The 23,114-nt window shown below is 34.6% G+C and overlaps 2 protein-coding genes across 15 annotated transcripts in view; both read left to right on the forward strand.

Moving 5' to 3' along the window:
• Nucleotides 1–17,649, forward strand: part of LOC137240919 (transcription factor E2f1-like) — a 45,327-nt gene extending 27,678 nt beyond the window's left edge. Inside the window, exon 3 of the mRNA XM_067767896.1 lies at nt 16,878–17,649. Within this exon, the coding sequence (XP_067623997.1) occupies nt 17,206–17,649 (444 nt within the window). The 5' untranslated portion in view covers nt 16,878–17,205. The remainder of the gene's footprint in view (nt 1–16,877) is intronic.
• bun (bunched) overlaps nt 1–23,114 on the forward strand; it is a 594,108-nt gene that overhangs the window by 296,363 nt on the left and 274,631 nt on the right. The window lies entirely within an intron of this gene.

The raw sequence follows: 23,114 nt of genomic DNA on the forward strand, positions 1-23,114 counted from the left end.
TGGATCGATTATTATTAAGAGAATTTGTTTTGATTTGGAAATCTTTCAATCCATTTTTAACTAACTTCCCGGTTATCTATATACTTGAAACTTGGCACTTAGTTAGAGGCCTAGTGACAATACAACTTATAGAAAACAAATTTCGGCTAGGTGGCGCGCTAGTCAAGATAACTGCAAATCCTTGAAAAAGGAGGGGAACATTGCAATCGATTTTTAAGTAACTTCCCGGTGAGCTAGAGACTTGAAACTTGGGCCGTGACTCAGAACCCAAAATTCCAAATGTCTTTTTGTAGGCAGCACTAAAAAAGTGAAAATAAAAAAATGATAAAAAAATTTTAAGGACTACCTTTATTTAAATGGACCAAAAAATAGAAGGTAATTTTTCCTTTAATACAGACATAATCTTGTTGAATTTTGACTAAAAAACTTTGACAATAGCTCTTGTAAAAGAATTTTGGGATTTAAAATTATAAAGGTAGAGCGCGTGCTTAAATTTTAAATAATCAATTAGTTAGTCCCAAAATTCTTGTACAAGAGCTATTGTTAAAGTTTTTTAGTCAAAATTCAACAAGTTATGTCTGCATTAAAGGAAAAATTGCCTTCTATTTTTTGGTCCATTTATATAAAGGTAGTCCTTAAAATTTTTTAATCGTGTTTTTATTATATATACGATTCCTGTAAAATTTCAAGCTTCTAGCTGTTAAAATGACGGAAAACCTCTTATCAGAAAAATCAGTTGTATGGTAGATAAATGGGATAGTTCTCCTATCTGGTCGGTTCCGACAAATGATCAATCGTGCACCCCGATAAACCCGCTGACCAAATTGCATCAAGATATCCGATAAACTAGTTTGCGTTCAAAGAGACAGACGGGCATGGTTAATCAACTCAGGTCGTCATCCTGATCATTTCGGTAGACTTATGGCTGAGTTTATCACTTCTACTTTTAAGCGCGGTATCCAGATCACAAGAAAATGCTCAAGGAATTTTTTTATTTTTTTCTTATACGCCAAACTTGAACATTTTTTATTTGGAAATATGTATTTCCCTATGTTATTATTTACCTTCCACTTATTATTTAAGAATTCATGAGCTTAACACCGGCTTATAATAATTGAATATTCAGCAATTATGTTTTTCTAAGAGACTCTGAAAAGAAAGAAAGGAACATTTACTGGAATATTGCGATGGTACCATTTCGAAAACCGCCACGTAATCATCATCAGGCAATTTCGTAATGTTATCAAAGGTTTCACTGAGATTCGAACCGCGAATCTGCACGATGAAACTGCAGATGCCTTAACCACTATTGTATTTGTTTCCTGGTTTAATACAGTTTATCTCATTTCTACACTAACAACACAATTGAGACATTCTGTCTCTATATTAATTTGTGTGTTATATAGAAATTGTACCATCTCAATATGACAGTAAATGTTTCTTTCTTTCTTTTCAGTTCTTTTAGAAAAACATAATTGAATATTCAATTATTCTAAGCCGATGTTAAGCTCATGAATTCTTAAATAATAAGTATAAATTGAACACACCATTAAACAAACAAACAAAGAATTATTTACTTTCTTTATAAAATTGCTTCCGAGATGAGTGCTGAAACATTAAATTTAAGGCGGGAGGTATTTCTTGGGACCTTGAAGAAATGTTCAAGAAATGCCCAGAAGCCCGTACACGTTTCAATTAATGCATATAGTATGTATCTTAAATAAAATTTTGTGAAGAAAATTAAAAGCAATGAAACATCAACTTTGGCTTAAAAGGGGAAAATCAAAAAATTTCTTGAACGTTTTCTTATGAACTGGGTAACGCGCCTAAGGACTTACATTTTTCGAGATTCGGTCCAAACTTAATAAACCATTTCAGTTTCATGGTAGGTATAACAATTAATAAATTTCTGGTAATAGAATATTGTTTAGAAACTCATCAAAGAATGTATGTAAATAGATTTAGCTTCTCTCCGTAACTAAAATGCATCATTTTCTGTAAAAGTTTTTGGAACCATCCCACTGTGTAAACTATAAAATTTACAAACTCTTTCGCAAACTTACATAAATTACATTGTACTTATAAAATATGCTTAGATGTAAGTGAAGTATGTGTGCAACATGATGAAAGATGCAGTACAATACCACCTGTCACACGTGTAACCACATGAGCTGTGCACCTACAGTGGTGGCTATATAAAATTCTTTTCCCTACTTTTATTGTTATAAGCATCGCTAACAAATACAAAAAAAAACCCCCGACCCTTATTTAAGACGCTTATATTAGCTTCACTTGTATGTATGCTTGTTTGTAACTCTCTAGGCTAGGCGCGCAAAGGAGAGTTAGACCCATCTAGCGCAATTATTGAAGACTCGCGGCAGTGGTTAAATAACTCGCTATAAAACGAGTTGTGCTTAATAACGGAGACGCGAACCTCTGTGCTATGGTGCTATCAACATCAAATATCTAAGTGGATTGTAGATACTAAAACGGCACGATATTTGCGTGTTCTTTAGTTTTTTTTAACTATATTTATTATTTGGATTGACATTTATTTTCAAAACAAAAACGGTTGTGAAAACGAGAAAAGAGATTAAATTGACACAAAAATGTCTAACGAATAAAAAATGACTGTTCGTTGGGAACAATTTTTTGTTTCATACGGATCGAAGAAGGGCAGATATAAAATTAGTAAATGCGAAATAAATCCAGAAGTATTTCTATTTTAAATTTAGGACAAGTAAAAGACGTCCTACAAGAAATTCTCGTTTTGAAAAATATGGACACTAACCTGGTTCGCTTTGTATGGACGAAAGTTAACCGATATCGCGCCATCGATTTTTCGATAGGTTTTGCCCTCAGGAAAAAAAGTTCCACTACGCATACCCAAAAAAATAATTAATTTTTGTAATAACGTTGGCGATAACAGTTTTTTGAAAAAAAAAATATTTTTTGGGTTTTGGGGAGTGTTTTGGTCGAAAAATTCACCCTTTCGCCATTTTTTTTTGCAGGCTCGAAAATTATTTTTTTGGGTATGCCTAGTGGAACTTTTTTTTCCTGAGCCCAAATCCTATCGAAAAATCGATTGCGCGATATCGGTTAATAAATCGAGACAGTCTAATGCACACAGTGGTGTGTATAAATAAAGTTTTAAGTTAAAGATGACGATTCGTGCTATTAGCGAGATCATTATTCGTCGTAGTGCTTTTGTTTAGAAATCTATTTGACTATAGCACTATGGTGAATATTTCACTGCATTACGCTAGACGGCAACGCAAGTTGTAAGTTTAAATTGATTTGCGGCCGTTTCTGTTATACGCTAGATGGCAGCGCAAGCTTTAAGTTAATAGAACAGCTGATTTCTGTTGACGTTTGATAAAAAAAAAAAAAATTATGTAAGGCGCGATAAACTCCGAAGAGATCTAAGGCCGAGCTTCTCTTCCAATTTGCGTCGTGATCCTCTTGATTTTCCCTACAAATTGGCCGGACGGGACCTACATGTTTTATGCCGACTCCAAACGGCATCTGCAAGGCAGATGAGTTTTCACTGAGAGCTTTTCATGGCAGAAATACACCCGGAGCGCTTGCCAAACACTGCCGAGGGGCGACCCCGCTTAGAAAAATTTTCTTCTAATTGAAAAACCCTATTTCTAAAATTTTGATGTTGCTTTGCCCGGGGTGACATTTGATAAGAGACTTTTATATTGGTTGCGCAAGATGCGCACGAGTCAGGCTCGTATGTACTTATTATTTCTAATTGCTCTTTTTATGTTCAGGTACCTTTTTCGCTTTTATTTGGAATCCAAATCTATAACTAAAGTTTTGGTTATAAAGATGGGGATTCGTGCTATTAGCGGGCTTTGGGCATTATTAGTCGTAGTGCTTTTGTTTAGCTATATTTTATTAAAATAATTTGTTAAAAATAAACAATTGTGAGCACACAAAGAAATATATTTCTACTACGGCACTATTGTGAATATTTGATGAGAACCAACACTGCATTACCGACAGTTGTTAACATTCGCCAGATGGCAGCGCAGGCGGGTGTAAGTTTATAGATTTTTTATTGATAGAGCAGCTGATTTCTGTTGATATTTTATATGAGTCTTTTACATTTGTTGCGCAAGATGCGCATGGGTCCGACTCGTTATTTGTTAAAAGAGTTGAAAACATACAAGAATACAAATAAAGCTAATACAATCGTGTTACAAATTATCTAAACATATGTTTCTAATTATATAACCACCACTGTATGTTTACATATATATAAGAAAAGAAAAAATGTATCAAAAAATTTGTTTAAATTCATATTGGCAAACGTTACATGCAAATATGTTTTTAGCACATAAAAATGCTTAGTTTGGAGCACATGCTACCTAAACCATCACCATATGTAGATGTTTGCGTATTCATGGAAGCGACAATGCTATGCAGCACACTGCGGCTCTGCATCAGTGCAAATGCAACCGCAACGCACAGCTGTTCTTACTTCATATACAAGCAATAAAAATATGTATATATGTATGTGTGTGTGGTTTGTGTGTAAGTGCATGCATTTACAAAATTGTATGCAACCTTGACCTGGAAATACATATATACTCGTATCTGAGAAGCTTCACACACTGTTTTCCTGCAGCATCATTTGTTAACGATAAGTTGGTGTTGTAAAAATGTAAATATACGTCACTTATTGCTTACATACATTCACGTATGTATGTACGTAAATAATATCACGTGAAACCAACATGTACAAACTGTGAATGGTGGCACAATAGTTTTAGATGACTTGGAATTGTCACTGAAAACTGAGATGTGTTTATATTATAATTGTTATTGTTGTTGTTGCTTCTATTTTATGTTTCCATCAAATATTAAACCCCTGACTATTACGAGTACTTGTTCTTGTTGTTGCTTTAAGTTGACATCTTCAAAAATAAAAGCTCGTTATTTTTACTTCCTGTTAATATCCTGCCATCATCACCACTATCGCACAGTGCACAATGCATACTTGCAGCGCTGGAAAATTGTTCAGCCAACAATGATTTTTCCAAATGCTGAACACGTTTTGTTTGCATTTTTGGGCGCCAAAGACAGCTAACTGGCGACACTATACCACAAAAGAGTGATAGCGACCGACCATCACATCGCTGGCATCAGTGGCACTTCAACAGCTGCTGTCGTCATTGTAATGGACACCAGCCTACATACGCTCTACTCATTGAAGATACTGCCTGTCTGCTCTACTGGCATACAAATTAACATATTACATATTAACATATTAACATTGGTAACATATCACGTATTTGGTTGGAGCAACCACATTGTTTTAGATGTCAATATTTAGTGAAGTTTTATTTGGTTGGCAGCGCGTTTAATAAATTTCGTTTGGGAAATATCAAATTTTAAAGACAACATTTTAAGGAAGACCGAAAATAACCGATTGACTTATTATCGATAGCGATTTATTATCGACTTTTTACAACGGATTATAGAAGTGTCATCGAATTTATATTTAAGTTTTATCAGCATCGGTTTCATAACAAACCGATCAAATAGATAACATGCCAATTACAAATTGGTAACACTTCGATAATAATCTCATAAGTAATCGATAAATAATCGACAACTTTCCGATAATAAATCGATGGATTCTGGATAAACACTCAATGACTTTCTGATAATAAATCGATAAATTTTCGTTAATACCTCGGAATTTTTTGGCAAACAAATCGATACTTTTTTGATAGCATGGATGTAAAATTAAAAAAATACTTGGCGCGATTTACCTTCGAGGAGATTTAGGTCGACTTCTCTTCCAATTTGAATCGTGCTTTAATTTTCTCCTACAAATTGGCAGGACGGAACCTGCATGTTTTATGCCGACTCCGAACAGCATCTGCAAGACAGATGCATTTTCACTTATACCTTTACAGGCTAATAAAACCGCGGAATAAGTGCTAGGACCCAAGACCTAGATTATTAGAAGATACGACCGACTATTTTCCGGCCTCTTGGATGGAGATTGTTTAAGCGACTTAAACTATGAACATTTTTCGTTCGTTTGTTTCAGTAGCCATTGAGTGTGCTTGTAATTCTCAACTGGTTAGTGAAATATTCTAAAGACATAGTTTGAGTTTTTTAATTAAAAGCGAGGTTCTTCGGATGGTGTGCTAATACATCAGAGCCCAGTGCTCGCCTCCATATCACACTTTGAAGGGGTTCTTCAAATAGAAGATGAGGTGGCTCATTAGAGCGAAACCTCAGAGTGCCCAACGCTCGCCCCAAATTAAATAAATAGAGGTTTTTCTTGTAGAAAATGGGGTGCCAATACCTCAGAGCCGTCCCGTGCTCGCCTCCATATCACATTTTAAAGGGTTCTTCAAATAGAGGATGAGGTGGCTCAATAGAGCGAAGCCTCAGAGCCCCCAGTGCTTGTCCCCAAATTAAATAAATAAAAGGTGTACTGATGCTATGCATCCTCCCATGACTTAAACACACCAATAACACTAAAACTACCCAACTTAATAAACTGAATCCCTTAAAATAAACACAAATAAATAAATAAAGGTGTACTGATGCTATGCATCCTCCCATGACTTAAATACACCAATAACACTAAAACTACCCAACTCAATAAATGGAATACATTAAATCACAAACCCCATAAACTCAATACAGTCCATTAATAATAATAATTTATAAATTAAAAAAAAAAGGAATGCTTGGTGGGAGTTGAACCCGCAACCCCGGGCGTTTGGTCGGGTACGTCAGCCACTGTGCCACGACTCATACGCTTACAAGCACATAAAATTACTCATTTATAACTCTTATTAAACTGCTCGCCCTCAATTGCCCAAAGCTTAGACATGGTCCTTCGAGCCGGATTACTGGCTCGTATGGAAGTTTCATTAGACGACTAAGCCGTCTAAGGGGGGAGTATGTTTAAGCGACTTAAACTATGAACATTTTTCGTTCGTTTGTTTCAGTAGCCATTGAGTGTGCTTGTAATTCTCAACTGGTTAGTGAAATATTCTAAAGACATAGTTTGAGTTTTTTAATTAAAAGCGAGGTTCTTCGGATGGTGTGCTAATACATCAGAGCCCAGTGCTCGCCTCCATATCACACTTTGAAGGGGTTCTTCAAATAGAAGATGAGGTGGCTCATTAGAGCGAAACCTCAGAGTGCCCAACGCTCGCCCCAAATTAAATAAATAGAGGTTATTCGGATGGTGTGCTAATACATCAGAGCCCAGTGCTCGCCTCCATATCACACTTTGAAGGGGTTCTTCAAATAAAAGATGAGGTGGCTCATTAGAGCGAAACCTCAGAGTGCCCAACGCTCGCCCCAAATTAAATAAATAGAGGTTTTTCTTGTAGAAAATGGGGTGCCAATACCTCAGAGCCGTCCCGTGCTCGCTTCCATATCACATTTTAAAGGGTTCTTCAAATAGAGGATGAGGTGGCTCAGTAGAGCGAAGCCTCAGAGCCCCCAGTGCTCGCCCCCAAATTAAATAAATAAAAGGTGTACTGATGCTATGCATCCTCCCATGACTTAAACACACCAATAACACTAAAACTATCCAACTTAATAAACTGAATCCCTTAAAATAAACACAAATAAATAAATAAAGGTGTACTGATGCTATGCATCCTCCCATGACTTAAATACACCAATAACACTAAAACTACCCAACTCAATTAATGGAATACATTAAATCACAAACCCCATAAACTCAATACAGTCCATTAATAATAATAATTTATAAATTTAAAAAAAAAGGAATGCTTGGTGGGAGTTGAACCCGCAACCCCGGGCGTTTGGTCGGGTACGTCAGCCACTGTGCCACGACTCATACGCTTACAAGCACATAAAATTATTCATTTATAACTCTTATTAAACTGCTCGCCCTCAATTGCCCAAAGCTTAGACAGAGATTAGCTAGACCAAGGCTTCGGTTAATGATTTCATGTGTAAACACTTGCTGAGTTTCTTGTAAATTCTTCATTTTATTAATATCAACGAAGTTCTTGTTAAAAGGGGTTTTGATAAATTACGAAGTTTAAATTTATGATGTGTGGTTTTATACAAATTTTTAGAAAAGTACACTTACTGCATTTTAAGAATTTTAATCCCAATAAATTTCTGCGCTTACAATTTACTAATTAACTTAATAAATACTAATTTGAAATTCGCAGCGAAAGATACAAGGTCTTAAATTAGAAGCTTACTTGAAAAATCGCAAATTTCCCAAAAAAATTAAATTTTCTACTATTTCAGTGTTTACATATTACTGCTTTTTTGCTATGGACGTCAGTATAACCTTTAATCTTTTCGTTTTAAATAAGCTAAAATTGAATATCCTTATCAGGATGTTTCCTTGTCTAATTACCCTACCGCCTAAAAGTATGCTACACCAAACGCCAATAATGACAGCTTTGCAAAATACTGCTATTAGAAGATAACGTGTATTTTGGAAAGAAATTTTCATTTCTCAAACCCAATCTGGCTCGGTTTCCAATCGTAATTTTCAAACCTGCACAGATGCGGAATTTCACAAGTTCTTCAAGGAGGAACGAAATTGAATAATCTAATTAATATGGCATGTGCTGTTTTTTTCGTAAAAAACCTATCAAAAGAACTAAAGATGAAGTTTAAATTACTAAGGGCCGTTTTCATGTATCTATAAGTTATCGGAATTTTCGTTTTCTCCAATCTAACTGAATCTTGGCGTCTCAGTTAAGTGCAAGGAATAATATTAACTAAGAGTCAGCTGTATTCACAATTAAGGATTTAACCGGAGGTTAGTCACTCTGTGTTGTTGGAAACAAAAATGCCAATTGAAGCTATCTGATAGATTGCTATCCTCCAGGTAAAATCTGAGTTAACGTTTTCTATTCAAATCTTGTTTAATCAATTGAGAATGCCATTAAGTCTGCTGTCATTGTTTAGTCTAAATTTGTTGCTTATCCATTGATCAACAAACATAATAGCGTAACAAATTTGCTACAAATTTAGACTCACGCTTACTACGCTGTGATGCCGTAATTAGAAAAATGTATCAACGTACTATGTAAACAGATATTTGTTCAGATAAATAGATCGCATTTTATATAAAATTTTGTTAGAATAGATCACATCAATAAATTTAGGTTATGTTAGGTTGAACCGGTCCATGAGGACCTCATATAGACTGAATAAGTCCGTAGTGTTACCAGAAGTTTGCTTTAACGACCAAACTGAAAAACCCTATCAAAAACCAGGACCTATGTTATAAAATAACTCCGTCCTCTTAGCGAATACTAGAAGCTTCTTAGGATTTAAGCCACTTGCTGCTTCTAGATCTGACAGCTGTATCACTCCTAATAGCTGGAGTCTTAACCTGGCAAGCGCAGGGCAAGAGCACAGAACGTGCTCGATCGTTTTCTCATCCAACCCGCCCTTCCTACATCTGCTATCACTGACCAAGCCTAATTTAAAGGCATGTGACGCCAGAAGGCAGTGTCCAGTCAGAATACCCGTCATGAGTCTACAGTCCTCTCTTTTTAATGATAGAAGCAACTTTGTTCGTCTAAGGTTGTACGACCTGCACATAATCTTCGACACTTTACAGCCCCGCGCTTGAACCCACGCCTTTCCTGCTTGCTCAATCATGTGCACCTCTCGCCTTCGCCTAATTTCGCCCAGTCTAATTGGGACGTCTACGGAGCAAGCTTCAAGGGATGCGCCCTTTTCGACTAGTTCATCCGCTTTTTCATTCCCATTTATTCCCGTATGCCCTGGGACCCAATATAGATGTATGCGTCTCCCTGTCCCGATTCTCTCCAGAGACTGCTTACACTGTAAAACGCATTTAGATGCTGTGCTTTGCGAGATTATTGCCTTAATTGCTGCTTGACTGTCAATATAAAAGTTAACACGATTGCAGGTTGGGCAATTTTCTTTCAGGGTTTCTACTGCTTTGGTTACGGCTACTATTTCCGCTTGGAAAACGCTACAGTAATCCGGCAGCCTGTAGGATATGTTTATTTCCGGATCAGCACAGTATACCGCCGACCCTACTTCTTCCATTACCTTGGAACCATCTGTGTACACATGTATCTCCTCGATCGCCATTTGAGCACCCTTGCGCCAACCATCCACCTCTATTGTGGCCTTAAGATCGCCGTCGAAGCACAGATAGGAATCAGGTAGTCTGTTCGTCTTGTGATTGAAGACGCTATACTACTATGACCGTATGGTCGGCGCTCAAGCTGCCCCGAGGCACCGAGCCTGGTTGTAGTTGTTAACGCTATGTTCTTTGCTACCAGATCTACAATAAATTTACATTGACATAATAAATTTAACACTCGATCAGACATTGGTAAATCGGCAGCGGGTTGATCGTTTGGTGATTTAATATTATAGCAAAACCAATAAATAAATTTTTACTTTCAATTAGCAAATAATCAGCATTTGAAGTATATACAAAGATTTATATTTTGACAAATACAGGTATTCATAGGCCATGCGCCTAAAAATATGTTAATAAATACTGAAACGAATTAATTGACAACGTACTGTTTACGGTGACAAATATATTGATCAAAATAGACATTTACGGTATTAATATTTTAATTACTTGAATGCAAAAAAGTTTTCAATTAAAATGTGCATGGCATTTGTATTAGTTTGTTGCATAATTTCAATTTTACATAGATTTTCCAGCTGTTAACATTATATTACATGCACTCATCTACATATGCATATGGGTGTATACTAACACATTTTTTTCATCCACAACTGCATGCATTAATTCACACTTCTATGATAGTCAATGGTATCAACTAAAGCGGCCAAGTTTTTTCCAATTTCTTGGCACACTTTCTTTATGCGCTCGTATGAAAAATTACACTAACCTGGTTTGGATTTTACTCATAAGATACCCCTACATGCCAGTTGCCATGTTACATGTTAAATTTGGAAACAATTGTTAAAAGTGTATATTTCTGCATGTACTACTAAAATCATATGTTATGGAATAAAAGATAGAGACAATTTGTTATGGCAGTGGCAAAATCGAAGACAGCTCCATTTTGGGCACAACAGGCTAGGCAGCTGCTTCGTTCTTAAGCTTTTGAGAATTTTTGTTCTTATAAGGCCCGGTTTTTCAGTACAAGTTCAACTCAGTTTGTCAGTTAAACTACGCTTCAACTTACTCTGCAGTTTTTCAGTCTACTTTAACTGAAGTTTAAGCTGAGCTTAAGCGGCCGATCTGGCAGGTTTAAACTCTAGTTAACCCATCGGTGATTTGCGTTCGTTTGAAATGGCGTCGAATAAACCCAACAAGCATTTGGGCTTGAGTACCATTAGAGCTCATGTTGATAACTAGCATACCTCTAACATCTCAAGAGTTGTTACGAAACAGTGACTCAACTTGAGAATCATAGTGTGCTCAGCAAAAGAGGGAATTTTTTTATAAAGCGGAAAATGCTATTACTTAAGTTTAAAAATTATAGTTCCCAACTTGTGGTTCTTTGACTGGACTCACGTGTAAGATTCCAATACTACAGTATTTTCACGATAATAAAATAAAATATATGTACATGATTTATTTTTGATAAATAACGCTTCATTACTGCTATTATACAGGTGTTTATTTCTCACAATATATAGCTGTTTGCTTTGGTGGTAGGACCTTGCAGATTTTTTTCAACTTCACCTCAACTGGAGCAACGTGTTTAATATTCATTTGAGAACTGTAAATTTCTCAAAATCTCCCAAAGGTTGGATAATAATTTGAAAATGCTATTGATGATGGAGGTCAACTCGAGACCTATAAATTTTAACAAATTTCTCAAAGGTTGGATAGTGATTGGAGAATGAAGTTGGATATCAACTTGAGAACTATCTGGTTTAAGAATTGCTAGATAATGATGTTGGATATTACCTCCGGAACTAGATATATATTTCGCTTAAGAAATATCTTTTAAATGTTTGTTGGTAAGGAAAATTCAGTTGCTGTCGTATCTACAAATTATCTAGATAATAAAAAACCAATGTTGCCGTACAATAAAGCCTACCTCAAACACAACCTTAAAGTGTGACTGAAAAACTGCTCAGTAGTTTAACTGGAGTTTAAATATGACTAGAGTTTAAGCTTAGCTTAGCTAACAGCTGAAAAGCCGGGACTAAGAGCAATACTTCTACGAGCAATGATACTATTGTGACAATTGTCAGTGATTATTATCAGTTATAACAAAATAACAACAAAATTTATTCAGTTTGCATCACTAAAGTGTTTTTCTATCGTTAACTTGAAATGTGCCTGTACTATAATTCATGAACAAAGCAACATCAAGTGTCATTTGTTCTGAATTTTTCTTTGAAATATCATTTTCTTGATAAAAGTTTTTCTTTGTTTGCGTTACAACAACTAGTTTTCTTCATTTCGCTCGTACGCCTTTTGTTGCCCTTTGTTATAAGTTCATGCGTGAAAATGTTTTGTTTACTATATTTTTCCATATCAGAATTAATTTGCACTGACTGACTGACTGCTGATCAAATTGTTCGATTGTCATATTGTGTAGAAAAGAATATTATGAAATGTTGTAGTCTCGTTGTCTTTGTTAAAATGTCAACACTATGCAAATATCAATTCGTTGTTTTCCCACTTCTTTATTTTTAATTACATACATGCGTTTGCCAGCTGCCGCACAACGTTGAATAGAAAAAAGGCTTGGATTTATTGGTTATTTTTGTTTTGGACCAGAACTAGGTTATCCTCATCGGCAACAGAATGTTTACTGTATATACTATGTACAGTGTTTGAACTTGGGGTTGGGAGGGAGGAATGGCCTGAAGGTTTAATATAAATCGTTCCCGAGATGGTCGGGGTAGCACCTTAATGGTGCTGTGTTACTGGAGCGTACCGGTGTGTATCCGGCAAAGGGCCATCACATCGATAACACTCCCCAAAGCCTTCGTTGAACAACCTTATTGCTACAACAACAACATTTCCTTATATTCGTTACTTGCAGTAATTTGAATTGGAGTTCATTATATCTCCATCGTGAGTAATCGCGATTTTAAACTCAAAAACTTGGGCTCCTAGCCTAGCGATAACATTGCTAAAATTGCTGAAGAGTTAAGTTGTTCTTAGAATTCAAATGTTCATGCTAGACATAACCCTTTCCAAGGCGTGGGGTGGGGATCCTAAGCTGCTGCTGTTTTTGTGTGCAGCCAGAGGCAGGGTGACACATAATAAATAGATTCAAAATGGGATGAGGACAAGAGTTCGAGGTTCAGATCCCATAATCCTGGGATTTCTAAACAATACCGCGCATTGTAATTCCCTCTAGTTATATGAAAAATTTAGCAAAATCGCTTTTAAAGGCAAATTTTTTAAAATAATATTTGACTATGCTTACAGCAGCGAACATGAAAATAGCAATGGCATATTTAATCAAATTCCGTCAATTAAAATCTTCTTTTTTCTACTTTTGATAGTTTAAGAAAAAACTTACATGAATTTTGGAACCGTAACAACGCAAACCACTTTCAAAAACGTCTTCGAAAATTTCAGAAATTTTTCGTAAATGTCAGTCTTTTTATTAAGTTTTCTGAAAATTGTTTCTTAACCAATTTTAGTCTAAGAAAGTACAAGCCTCCCTTAAAACTCGTATCGATTCCTGAATTTTTTTCCAAGTGTGTGCCAGATTTTCTTCCACAAAAAAAAAAGGTTTACATTTTGTTGGATGAAAATCTAAAACACCTTCGGAAAAGTTGTCAAAAATAAATGCGAATTTTGAGATCTACATACTCAAAAAATTCAGAGAGCTCTAAATAAATCTGAATTTTTTCGGAAATGTTTTTAAGACTTTTTCCTTCAGTTACAAATTTTATTTTAGAATAGTTTAATTTACTTAATATGATAAAAATGCTTCTTATGTTTTTCGGGCGGATCATAAAATGTGTCCTATAGTCGGAAGATTACGCAATCTCCGCTGCAGGCTTGAAGGGGGAAGCTTTGAAGAAGTTGACACATTCACCAGACAGGTTCTTAGATTGGTTGTTCCTAAAAATCTTGCTGAGATAAGACATTTCGAGCTTGAGATAAGATATTTCGGAGCTTGCATCTAGCATAGGGTCGACTTTAATGAAAAATTAAGAAAACGAGTAGAATTATGCGCAGGGCTGTTCAAAAAATTTTTTATTGAAGTGCAAATCACAATACATATGCAAAATTATATGTACACTGAAACTTAATAAACTGAAAAAAATAAAATAAATAATTTTTTTTAATGTTTAAAGAATTTTGATGGTCCTCTTAACGAATAAATTTTAAATTAAAATTTTTCTCTACAATACACTTCTAGGGGTCACACTGGATAGAACCCTCACGTGGAATGCTCATTTGGATGCTATCCTAAACATGGCAACAAGAGCTTTCTTCGCCTGTACTCGTCTCTACGGCAAAACATGGGGGATTTGTTCAAAAATGGTATATTGGACATTTAATACTGTCGTAAGGCCAATAGTCACCTATGCTTCTCTAGTTTGGTGGCAGAAGGCCACGCAAAGAAAGGCAACGGCTAAACTAAGCAAACTTCATCGATTAGTTTGTGTTGGCATAACGGGTGCAATGAGAACCGCCCCTGCTGACGCACTTAGTGCTTTAGTGGGAATACCTCCCTTCCCTATACGGATAGGGAAAGAGGCAACACTAGGTGCACTAAGACTTCCAAATATTTCTGAGTTGACGGAAGTAAATATGATAGGGCATATGAAAGTAATAAGAAAATTCATAGGAAATCTCTCATTACAACTGCGTGACGTAATGTTCCCTAAGCTCAGAATCTCACGGAACTTTCAAGTGTCCATTGTGGACATGACCCACTGGGAAATAGGGAATCCTTATAACGGCCCTGACTCAGAGATCTGGTACACGGATGGATCGAAATTCGATGCCGGAAGAACGGGAGCTGACATCTATGGGCCAAACTTCAAAAAATCGATACCAATGGGATGTTACCCCACCATATTTCAGGCAGAAATTCATGCAATAGAGGTCTGTGGTAGAGAATGTCTGCGGAGAGGCTCAACATCGAAGAGCATCTACATTATGTGGGACAGCCAGGCGGCACTGCGTGCCTTGCAATCCTACACAGTTACATCTAAGCTAGTGGATGAATGCACTGAAATCCTTAATGCCCTGGGAGCCAAAAACAAGGTTTTGTTGGGATCGGTTCCCGGACATCGGTGACATGAAGGTCTATGGTCCAGAGCCCTTTTGTGGACTGACAAAAGGACACACCAGGGAAACTATAAGTAACTGGGAAACTAAACAATTCAGACGTCACTGGATTGATTGCCCAGGGCAAAGGCAGGCCAAACTGTTTATACTTCCGGCAACGAAAGTATCAGCCAAACTCATTAACCTAAGCAGGGAGAAGCTAAGAACTCTTACTGGGTACTACACGGGACACTGCGGTTGTTGTTTCTGTGAGCTGGATGGTGAAACGCCGGTTCACATTCTCTGCGAATGCGTCACTCTAGCTAGGCAGAGACTATCCCATCTAGGTGGTGGGACTCTTAATCCCTATGTGATATGGAGTAAAAAGCCTGAAGAGGTACTTAGATACATCAAGAGCCTCCAGATACAAAATTAGGCTGAAAGGTTGCAGTGCTTCCAGACCTATTAATAATAATGAATAAATTTTAAATTAAAATTTTCCTCTACAATATTTTAGAAAAATTGTTTGTTGTCATTTTGTTAGTGTAAATTTGAATATCACACCGAAGTGTTTGGATTCATATAGAAGTGCTTTTCCTTTGCACTGTCATATGAAATTCAGGCACTTTCATATGAATCCAATTTATATGTCAGGTCATATGGGAGTGCTGTGAAAATTTTTTTTTATATTCAAAGTGTGAATTTGTATCTGTGCTTTTTCTTCAGGGCAAAACAAAAACAAATGTGGTATTCATACCTTTCATTATCATACTATAGGCGAGGTTTGGGTTTTTGTATAGAAGAAATACCCTAAGAAAACATTTCACATATCATTTAAAAGTATCAAAACATAATTCGTTTAAAAACTGTAATTGTCAGTCATAATTGAAAATTAGAGAGAGGGTGATAATTAGGGTGAGGATGAGTTTGAGAATGCTGGAATAGTAGCTCTTAAAATTCTTTTAATATTTAGCAGGTAAATCTAAGCATGTCAATGACGACCGAGTCTGGTAGTCGTTGTGCAATGAGCATCCTAAACAAAAAATGTATTTCACCAAGTTTTACAAAAAATGTCCAGTATTTGGGGTTGCCATGTTTAAATACCAATGAACCTGGGAATCGTCCTATAAGTCAAAAATTATTTGTAGAATTTTTTGTTGGAGTTAAATTTTATTTTCATTTGGTTTCGTTAATTACCTAGAATCTTGTGTTCAATTACTTTAAGTAATTAAAACTAATGCAATAATTAATTGTTTTTTATTTCGAAATTTTACCATAGAAATTGGCTTTAAATTTCACATAGGCAACCATGTTCTCATACTTCACGAATCGAACTATAACTTCTCAATGCAAAATTCATTCGCTTACTTATTCATCTGAGTAAATTTCAAGCAAAATTTCTAAATTTATTTCTTGCTTCGTTTAAATAGTGGTTCAGCTGAGTAAGCACGCACTTGAAGTATTGCTAGTTTGTTTGTTGTGTTTATATCAAATTTGACGCACATATTTGTTAATACATTTTATTTTCGTAATGCATTTGAAATTTATGTTCTTTTAAATTTGCAAAAAAAAAGTTACTGTTGTTTGCATAAATGTTGTTAATGAAACGTACATATGTAAGTAAACTTAAAAAAAAAAAATCTCACGCTTAACTAAACACTTACAGCTAAATTCAGACTGAAAACAAACAAAAATATAAAGAAAATTAATAAAAATAAAACTGTATAAATTAAACATGAAAGAAGATATGAAACATCTACAATGAGTCTTATGTAAGTGAATACAAAAGCAACAACAACAAAATAAACAAAAACACGCACACATGCACGCCTTAATAATGTTGCTGTCGCACAATGGTCACAAAGTTGGACAACGACAACACCAACACAATTACCAAAAGCGCTGCAACTATTAAACCAACGATAAGCACGCAACCAGCGTAAGACACAATAATTATAACAACAATAACAAACATTTAAAAACAACATGCCAAAATGAATACTTGCGCTTGCGCAGCTAATGCTGCTGCGGTTAATGCAACAACTGCAACCGCAACAACAATAACATCAACAACACACAACCACACAAATCATATTAATCATAATCATCATAACCATCAATTTTCTGCGCAGCCGCAAACGCAATTGCAACTGCAACAACAATATTATACAACAACAACAGCCAATGATGAAGGAAATGTTATTGCAACAACGTCGCTGCCAACAGCTGCAGCTTTACTAGAGCAACCGGAAGTGGGTATACGGTCAGAGCGGCAACAACAACAATCTGTTCATAATGGCAGCAGTAGTAGTGGCAGCAATTCCGCTGCAGGGAACAGTCATTATGTTTGCTATTTGCCCGTTTTAAAACCCGATGTTGTACTTAGCGATCGCGGTCTATTTACCGTTTATTGTTTTGTCAAAGATTTTGTTAGGTAAGTACATATACATAATAACGATTTAGTTATTGCTTTTCTTCTTTTTTTTTTTTGTATTGTACAGCTGTTTGCAGAAAATTTAAGCATGAAATATTAGTAATAAAGTTGATATAAAAGAATGGGTGTGTGTATCTTTTTTTATTATACCTTTCATAAACATGACATGTTATATTAAATTTGGTCCGATGCTTGTAACGTTGAGAAATATAGAAGATAGACTCACCATTAAGTATACCGAATTGATCAGGGCGACGAACTGAGTTGATATAGCCATGTCCGTCTGTCCATCCGTCCGTCCGTCTGTCTGTTTGAACGCAAACTAGTCCCTCAAATTTTGAGATATATCAATGAAATTTGGCACAAGGATGTATTTTTGTATTATATTAGACATTTGTCGGATCCGGTAGGATCGGACCACTATAACATATATCTCACATACAACCGATCGTTCAGATAAGACGATTTTGGTCATTCCTGCCGCAATTTAGAAAGTATAAACGTGAAAATCGGTGATATATATTCTAATATATCATAGAAGATATCCTGAGAAAATCACTTTGATCGGAGCTATATATAGTTATATCCCATACAACCGATCGTTCAGATAGAAAGATTTTTGGCCATTTCTCCCTTAATTAAGAAAGTATAAACGTGAAACTCGGTGATATATATTTTAATATAACATAAAAGATTTTCTGAAAAAATCACTTTGATCGGAGCTATATGTACATATATACCTATCCCATACAACCGATCGTTCAGGTAGAAAGATTTTTGGCCATTTCTCCCTTAGTTTCCAATATAAAAGGTGAAACTCGGTGATATATATTCTAATATATCATAGAAGATTTTCTGAAAAAATCACTTTGATCGCAGCTATATATAGTATATATCCCATACAACCGATCGTTCAGATAGAAAGGTTTTTTGCCGTTTTTTTATTTTATATTTATCTTAAAAATCGTTTACGTATGTACATCTGTTCACTATATATTTCTTATCTTATACATCCGATTATTTGGAGATTACGAACGGGATAAGACTATTGTTCAGCCCCATTCATGAAAGGTATGAAGCCTTCGGCACAGCCGAAGACAGTCCCGTCCTTACTTGTTTTTTATTTATTTTTATTGATTTATTCTTAAGCAAGTTTATAATTGTAAAATCGAAAACGTTTTAAATCTTCCAAAGTAGAAAAAAATTTCAGAAACCATCTTTTCGTTGAAGCTTTCAAATAAGTATTTGGCAAAGTTAGGAAAAAAAATTTTTCCCAAATTACACTGATTTACAGCCAAAATGCACCAGACGCCATTATGAAATTCCTATGTAAAATCACCCCTGAGGTTACTCTTAATTCTATGGTAACGTTTTTGAGATATTCTTAATTCTTGGTAACGTTTTTGAGATATTTACGAATAACCGTTTAAAAAAAAAAAAATTGGAATTTGTGATCCAGTGTTATTCAATAAGTTATAAATTAAAAATTGCCTCAAATAAATGTTTTCATACATTTAAAAGCAACAAGGGCAATCCCCGCTTCACACAAAAACGAGAAGTTTTGAAAAAATTTCATAACAAAAAATTGTAATCCTTTAAAAACTTACACAAAAAGGTGCCAAATGATTTTTTTTTTATAAATTTAAGAAATGTTTATTCAAATTTCCAAATTTTGTATCTCAAATTATAGACAAACGTTTTTGTTTTTATCGGCCTATTGATAAATCATTCAAGGTTCGAATCGAGCTCAAGGCCAGAACAATAATTTTTTTCTAATGATAATTATTGTTATTTTTAAATTTTTCTAAATTTGAAAAATTGTATTTTGTTTTTGGAATAGTAAGTAGAAAATTTTTCAGACAACCTGCCATAGCTGCGCAGATAGATCCATTTCGAAGGGTGCTAAGCCTTCATCATCAGTACGCTTTAGGCATGCTGTGCTAACCATTTAGCTATACAGCGGTGGTTTGTTTGACTGGCAAATTTGCTACTTCTATTCCTTTTTACCAACTATATTTATTCAGTGTTGCGCCATCTGGTGCAAATCACTGATAATGCTGGATTTTTGTTTATTGTCAATTACTTTGTTTGACATTCCCAAGTGCTCATGGTTTATTAACAATTGTTTTTGTTTTTATCGGCCTATTGATAAATCATTCAAGGTTCGAATCGAGCTCAAGGCCAGAACAATAATTTTTTTCCAATGATAATTATTGTTATTTTTTAAAAAAAAGTTATCACTGTGAACACCGAAAATCTCAAAAATAAACATATTTTAAATCATATCTTAAATAAAATATCATAAAGCCCTTTTTTGCCCCTCGGTTGTGCCCCGTGATAAACCAAATTTCTTTTTCTGGTTTCTTCAGGCTGACAAGTCTTAGATTTTCATAAATAATTTAATTTCTTATAGGTTTTAAACACTTCAAAAATTCATTCAAAAATGTAATTTAATTTAAATACAAGCAAAAAATGAAAAGAAATTTTAGTTATTCAAAAGCTATACAAAATTTTTAAGGAATTGGCTATTGATCCGAAAAGTTTTTATAGTCTAAAATAAAGTAAAGTAGAAAAAAAAAATTTTGAAATTTTTATACTGAGTTTTCCGGACACTTGCAATCTAAAACCATTATTTATTAGAAAATTGTTTGTTTTAGTTTATAGATACAATTTTCATCCTGTTTGGATATTGGTGCGTCCAATTGCTATCTGCTTCTATAGAAATTACATTTTACAAAATACAAATCTTAAAGCATCGCCTCGATACTCTCCTGTTAGCAGCTGATGATAATACATCGGCAAGCGCTACCATTGGTGAAAGGAGTACATGGGCTCTGGTTGGAGCACAAAATAATAATTTGGTATTGCGAAAAAAACTTTTAATTGAAATATTTTTAGTTTTGTTTAAATTTTTTGCAATACGAACCTACTTCTATTGTTTTAGTATTTTTTAAAATGAAGAGTGTTTATTTCCCTATTAAAAATGTACAGGCCACTTTGTAGTGCAATGTTAATTTTTATATTTTTTTTTTTTTTTTTTTTGCTTTGAAGCTGTAGCTTTACAGCGAAAAAACGCAGACAAATTTACATTGCCTCAAGTGACCAATGTATGTATTTTTGTAGGGGAATAATTTGGCGTTATTGTAAACAACACAAAATAAAAATTGAAGCAGGCTCATTTTGCAAAAACTTTCAAAATTTAAGAAAGCTGAAAAAAAATTACAAAAATGTTTCATATTTTTTTTTATAATTTTTTTTTTTTTAAGCACAGAAAACTACTATAATACTAGGTACAAACACACACAAAATTGGCAATTTATACCATTTGGACAATTTCTTACGCAATTTATCATATAATAAATTGTAATAATAAATTGTCAGTTTGAAAAAAATTGCGTAATAAATTGTTTCAAACTGCAAATGCAACCTTGTAAAGTGTGTTTATTGAGTAGATTTAAACGTCAGTTACGCATGGCTCAACTATATGGTTGGCTCATCTCATCAGCTGATTTTATTTTTTTCATTTCACTGGAGTAGGGATTTTCAAAAGAAGATGGCAAACTCAAAATTAAACCAAATCATTGAACACATTTCTTACAACAGACAAAAATTTCAAAGTTTTATGTTTTCATTCCATTCCATTCGCCTAATACCAACACGCACATTTTGACAGTTTGAACAAAGGTATGTTGTTGCTGTAGAGATGAGCCAACCAGCTATGAAATTTTACTATTGTGTAAGCTAAATTGAGTTGTATGAACACCACTCAATTTAAATCGAAATTGCCTCAATTTATTTTTCTGTTTGAACAAAGTATAAGGATCATCCAAATTTGTTTTTTTTTTTGTATGATGAAGTTTAATGGTCTAAATATTTATTGAAAAAATCGCAAGGAAAAAAGCCAATTTTCGACACCGTGTATCATCGGAATCTGTTCACATTTCGGTTACTCTTTTTGTATAGCTTACAATGACAACGTTTTTACCAACCTCGATAGATTTTGGAGATACTTTTTTCGAGCGGGAACACTTGACGTGAAAAGCCTTATATACATACTTCTTGTTGTATATGGAAATTATTTTTTTGTATTATGTTCTGCAAATGGATTTACATACTTGCTACTTACATACATACATACGTCTATTGCTCATGTGATCTGCATTGCTTTTCTTGTTTTTGCTATTGTTGTGTACAGACCATAGCATATCCCACTAATTTATATTTATTTTTCATTTTATTTATAACAGCTCTGTATTATTTCTATGTTCAATATGCCCTGTATCATATTTGTAGCCTCAGATAAAGCAAGGCACAACGTTTTTCCACGCTGGAAGCTATGACAAGAATTGATATGTACAGTGTTTGTGATGTGTATTTCGAAAAAAAAAAAACCAAAAAAAAGTCACCCAAGATAATGAAATTGCTTCACACTTGTCACCATATACTCGCATACATATTACGCAAACATACACACACACACCCTTGCCCATCTGCATTGCTCGCTAACGCTTATCAATATTTATTGTACTAAAATTTAATATTTATTATGAACATTTTTTCACTTGCTGTGCCTTACTTCTACCATTTTTCTGTGCTCCTGTTATTCCACCACTAGCTATCACCTGTTTTTTCTTTAGTGATAAGATTGATAACAACAAATTTTTTCGCCATTGTATTATATTTTCAACTGTGCTATCAGAAGTTAAGGAAAAAAAATGTGTCGCCACTAATCAACAAGTGTTCTGTATTTTGCAAAAACAGCAACAAAAATTAAGAAATATTCTAATCTTTTCTTTTAGATTGCCATTATGAACATATTTATATACTACACTCTATATGTTGTTGCTTCGGTTGATAGTTGCTGGGTAGCTGATTGCCCAATAATCACTTGCTGATATCCTGCTCAGCATATGTTTTTATGAAACAGCCCTCAAGAACGCAAAGTTGCAAGTGCCTCCGTGGCGCAATTGGCTAGCGCGTTCGGCTGAAATCCAATGAACTGATTTTGATTTTTTGATTTATAATATTGAGATAGTTTTCTATAACTATTAAACATAGTTCAATGATAAATAGTTTGCTCAAACCATTCAAACAGCTTTGGCTGATTTAAATATTTCAGGAATGAGTAGCAAGTATAGTAGTTATCTACAATTTCTTATCAAATAATCGGGCCTGTTCTGGATTTCGATTCCGACCAATTTATTCGGAATCGAAATGGATTGGTGTTCTGAATATCGATTCCGACCAGACTTGGTCGATTTGAAAAGCTTTGCCTCTGAGCAGTCGAAATCGAAAGTAATTAGCCTATTAAGCACAGATAATTACATTATTTTTCCAACAAATACGTTTATTAAATTATTCATTTTATTTGGAGGATTTACAACAACTTTTTGCTGGACTATTTGTTTATTTAGTATAACAAATCTAAATTAAAAAATTCCTATCAAAAATTTTCTAAGCTAAAAAAGC

Source organism: Eurosta solidaginis, chromosome 2 (genome assembly GCF_040869045.1).
Source record: "Eurosta solidaginis isolate ZX-2024a chromosome 2, ASM4086904v1, whole genome shotgun sequence".
In the NCBI taxonomy this organism is placed as follows: domain Eukaryota; kingdom Metazoa; phylum Arthropoda; class Insecta; order Diptera; family Tephritidae; genus Eurosta; species Eurosta solidaginis.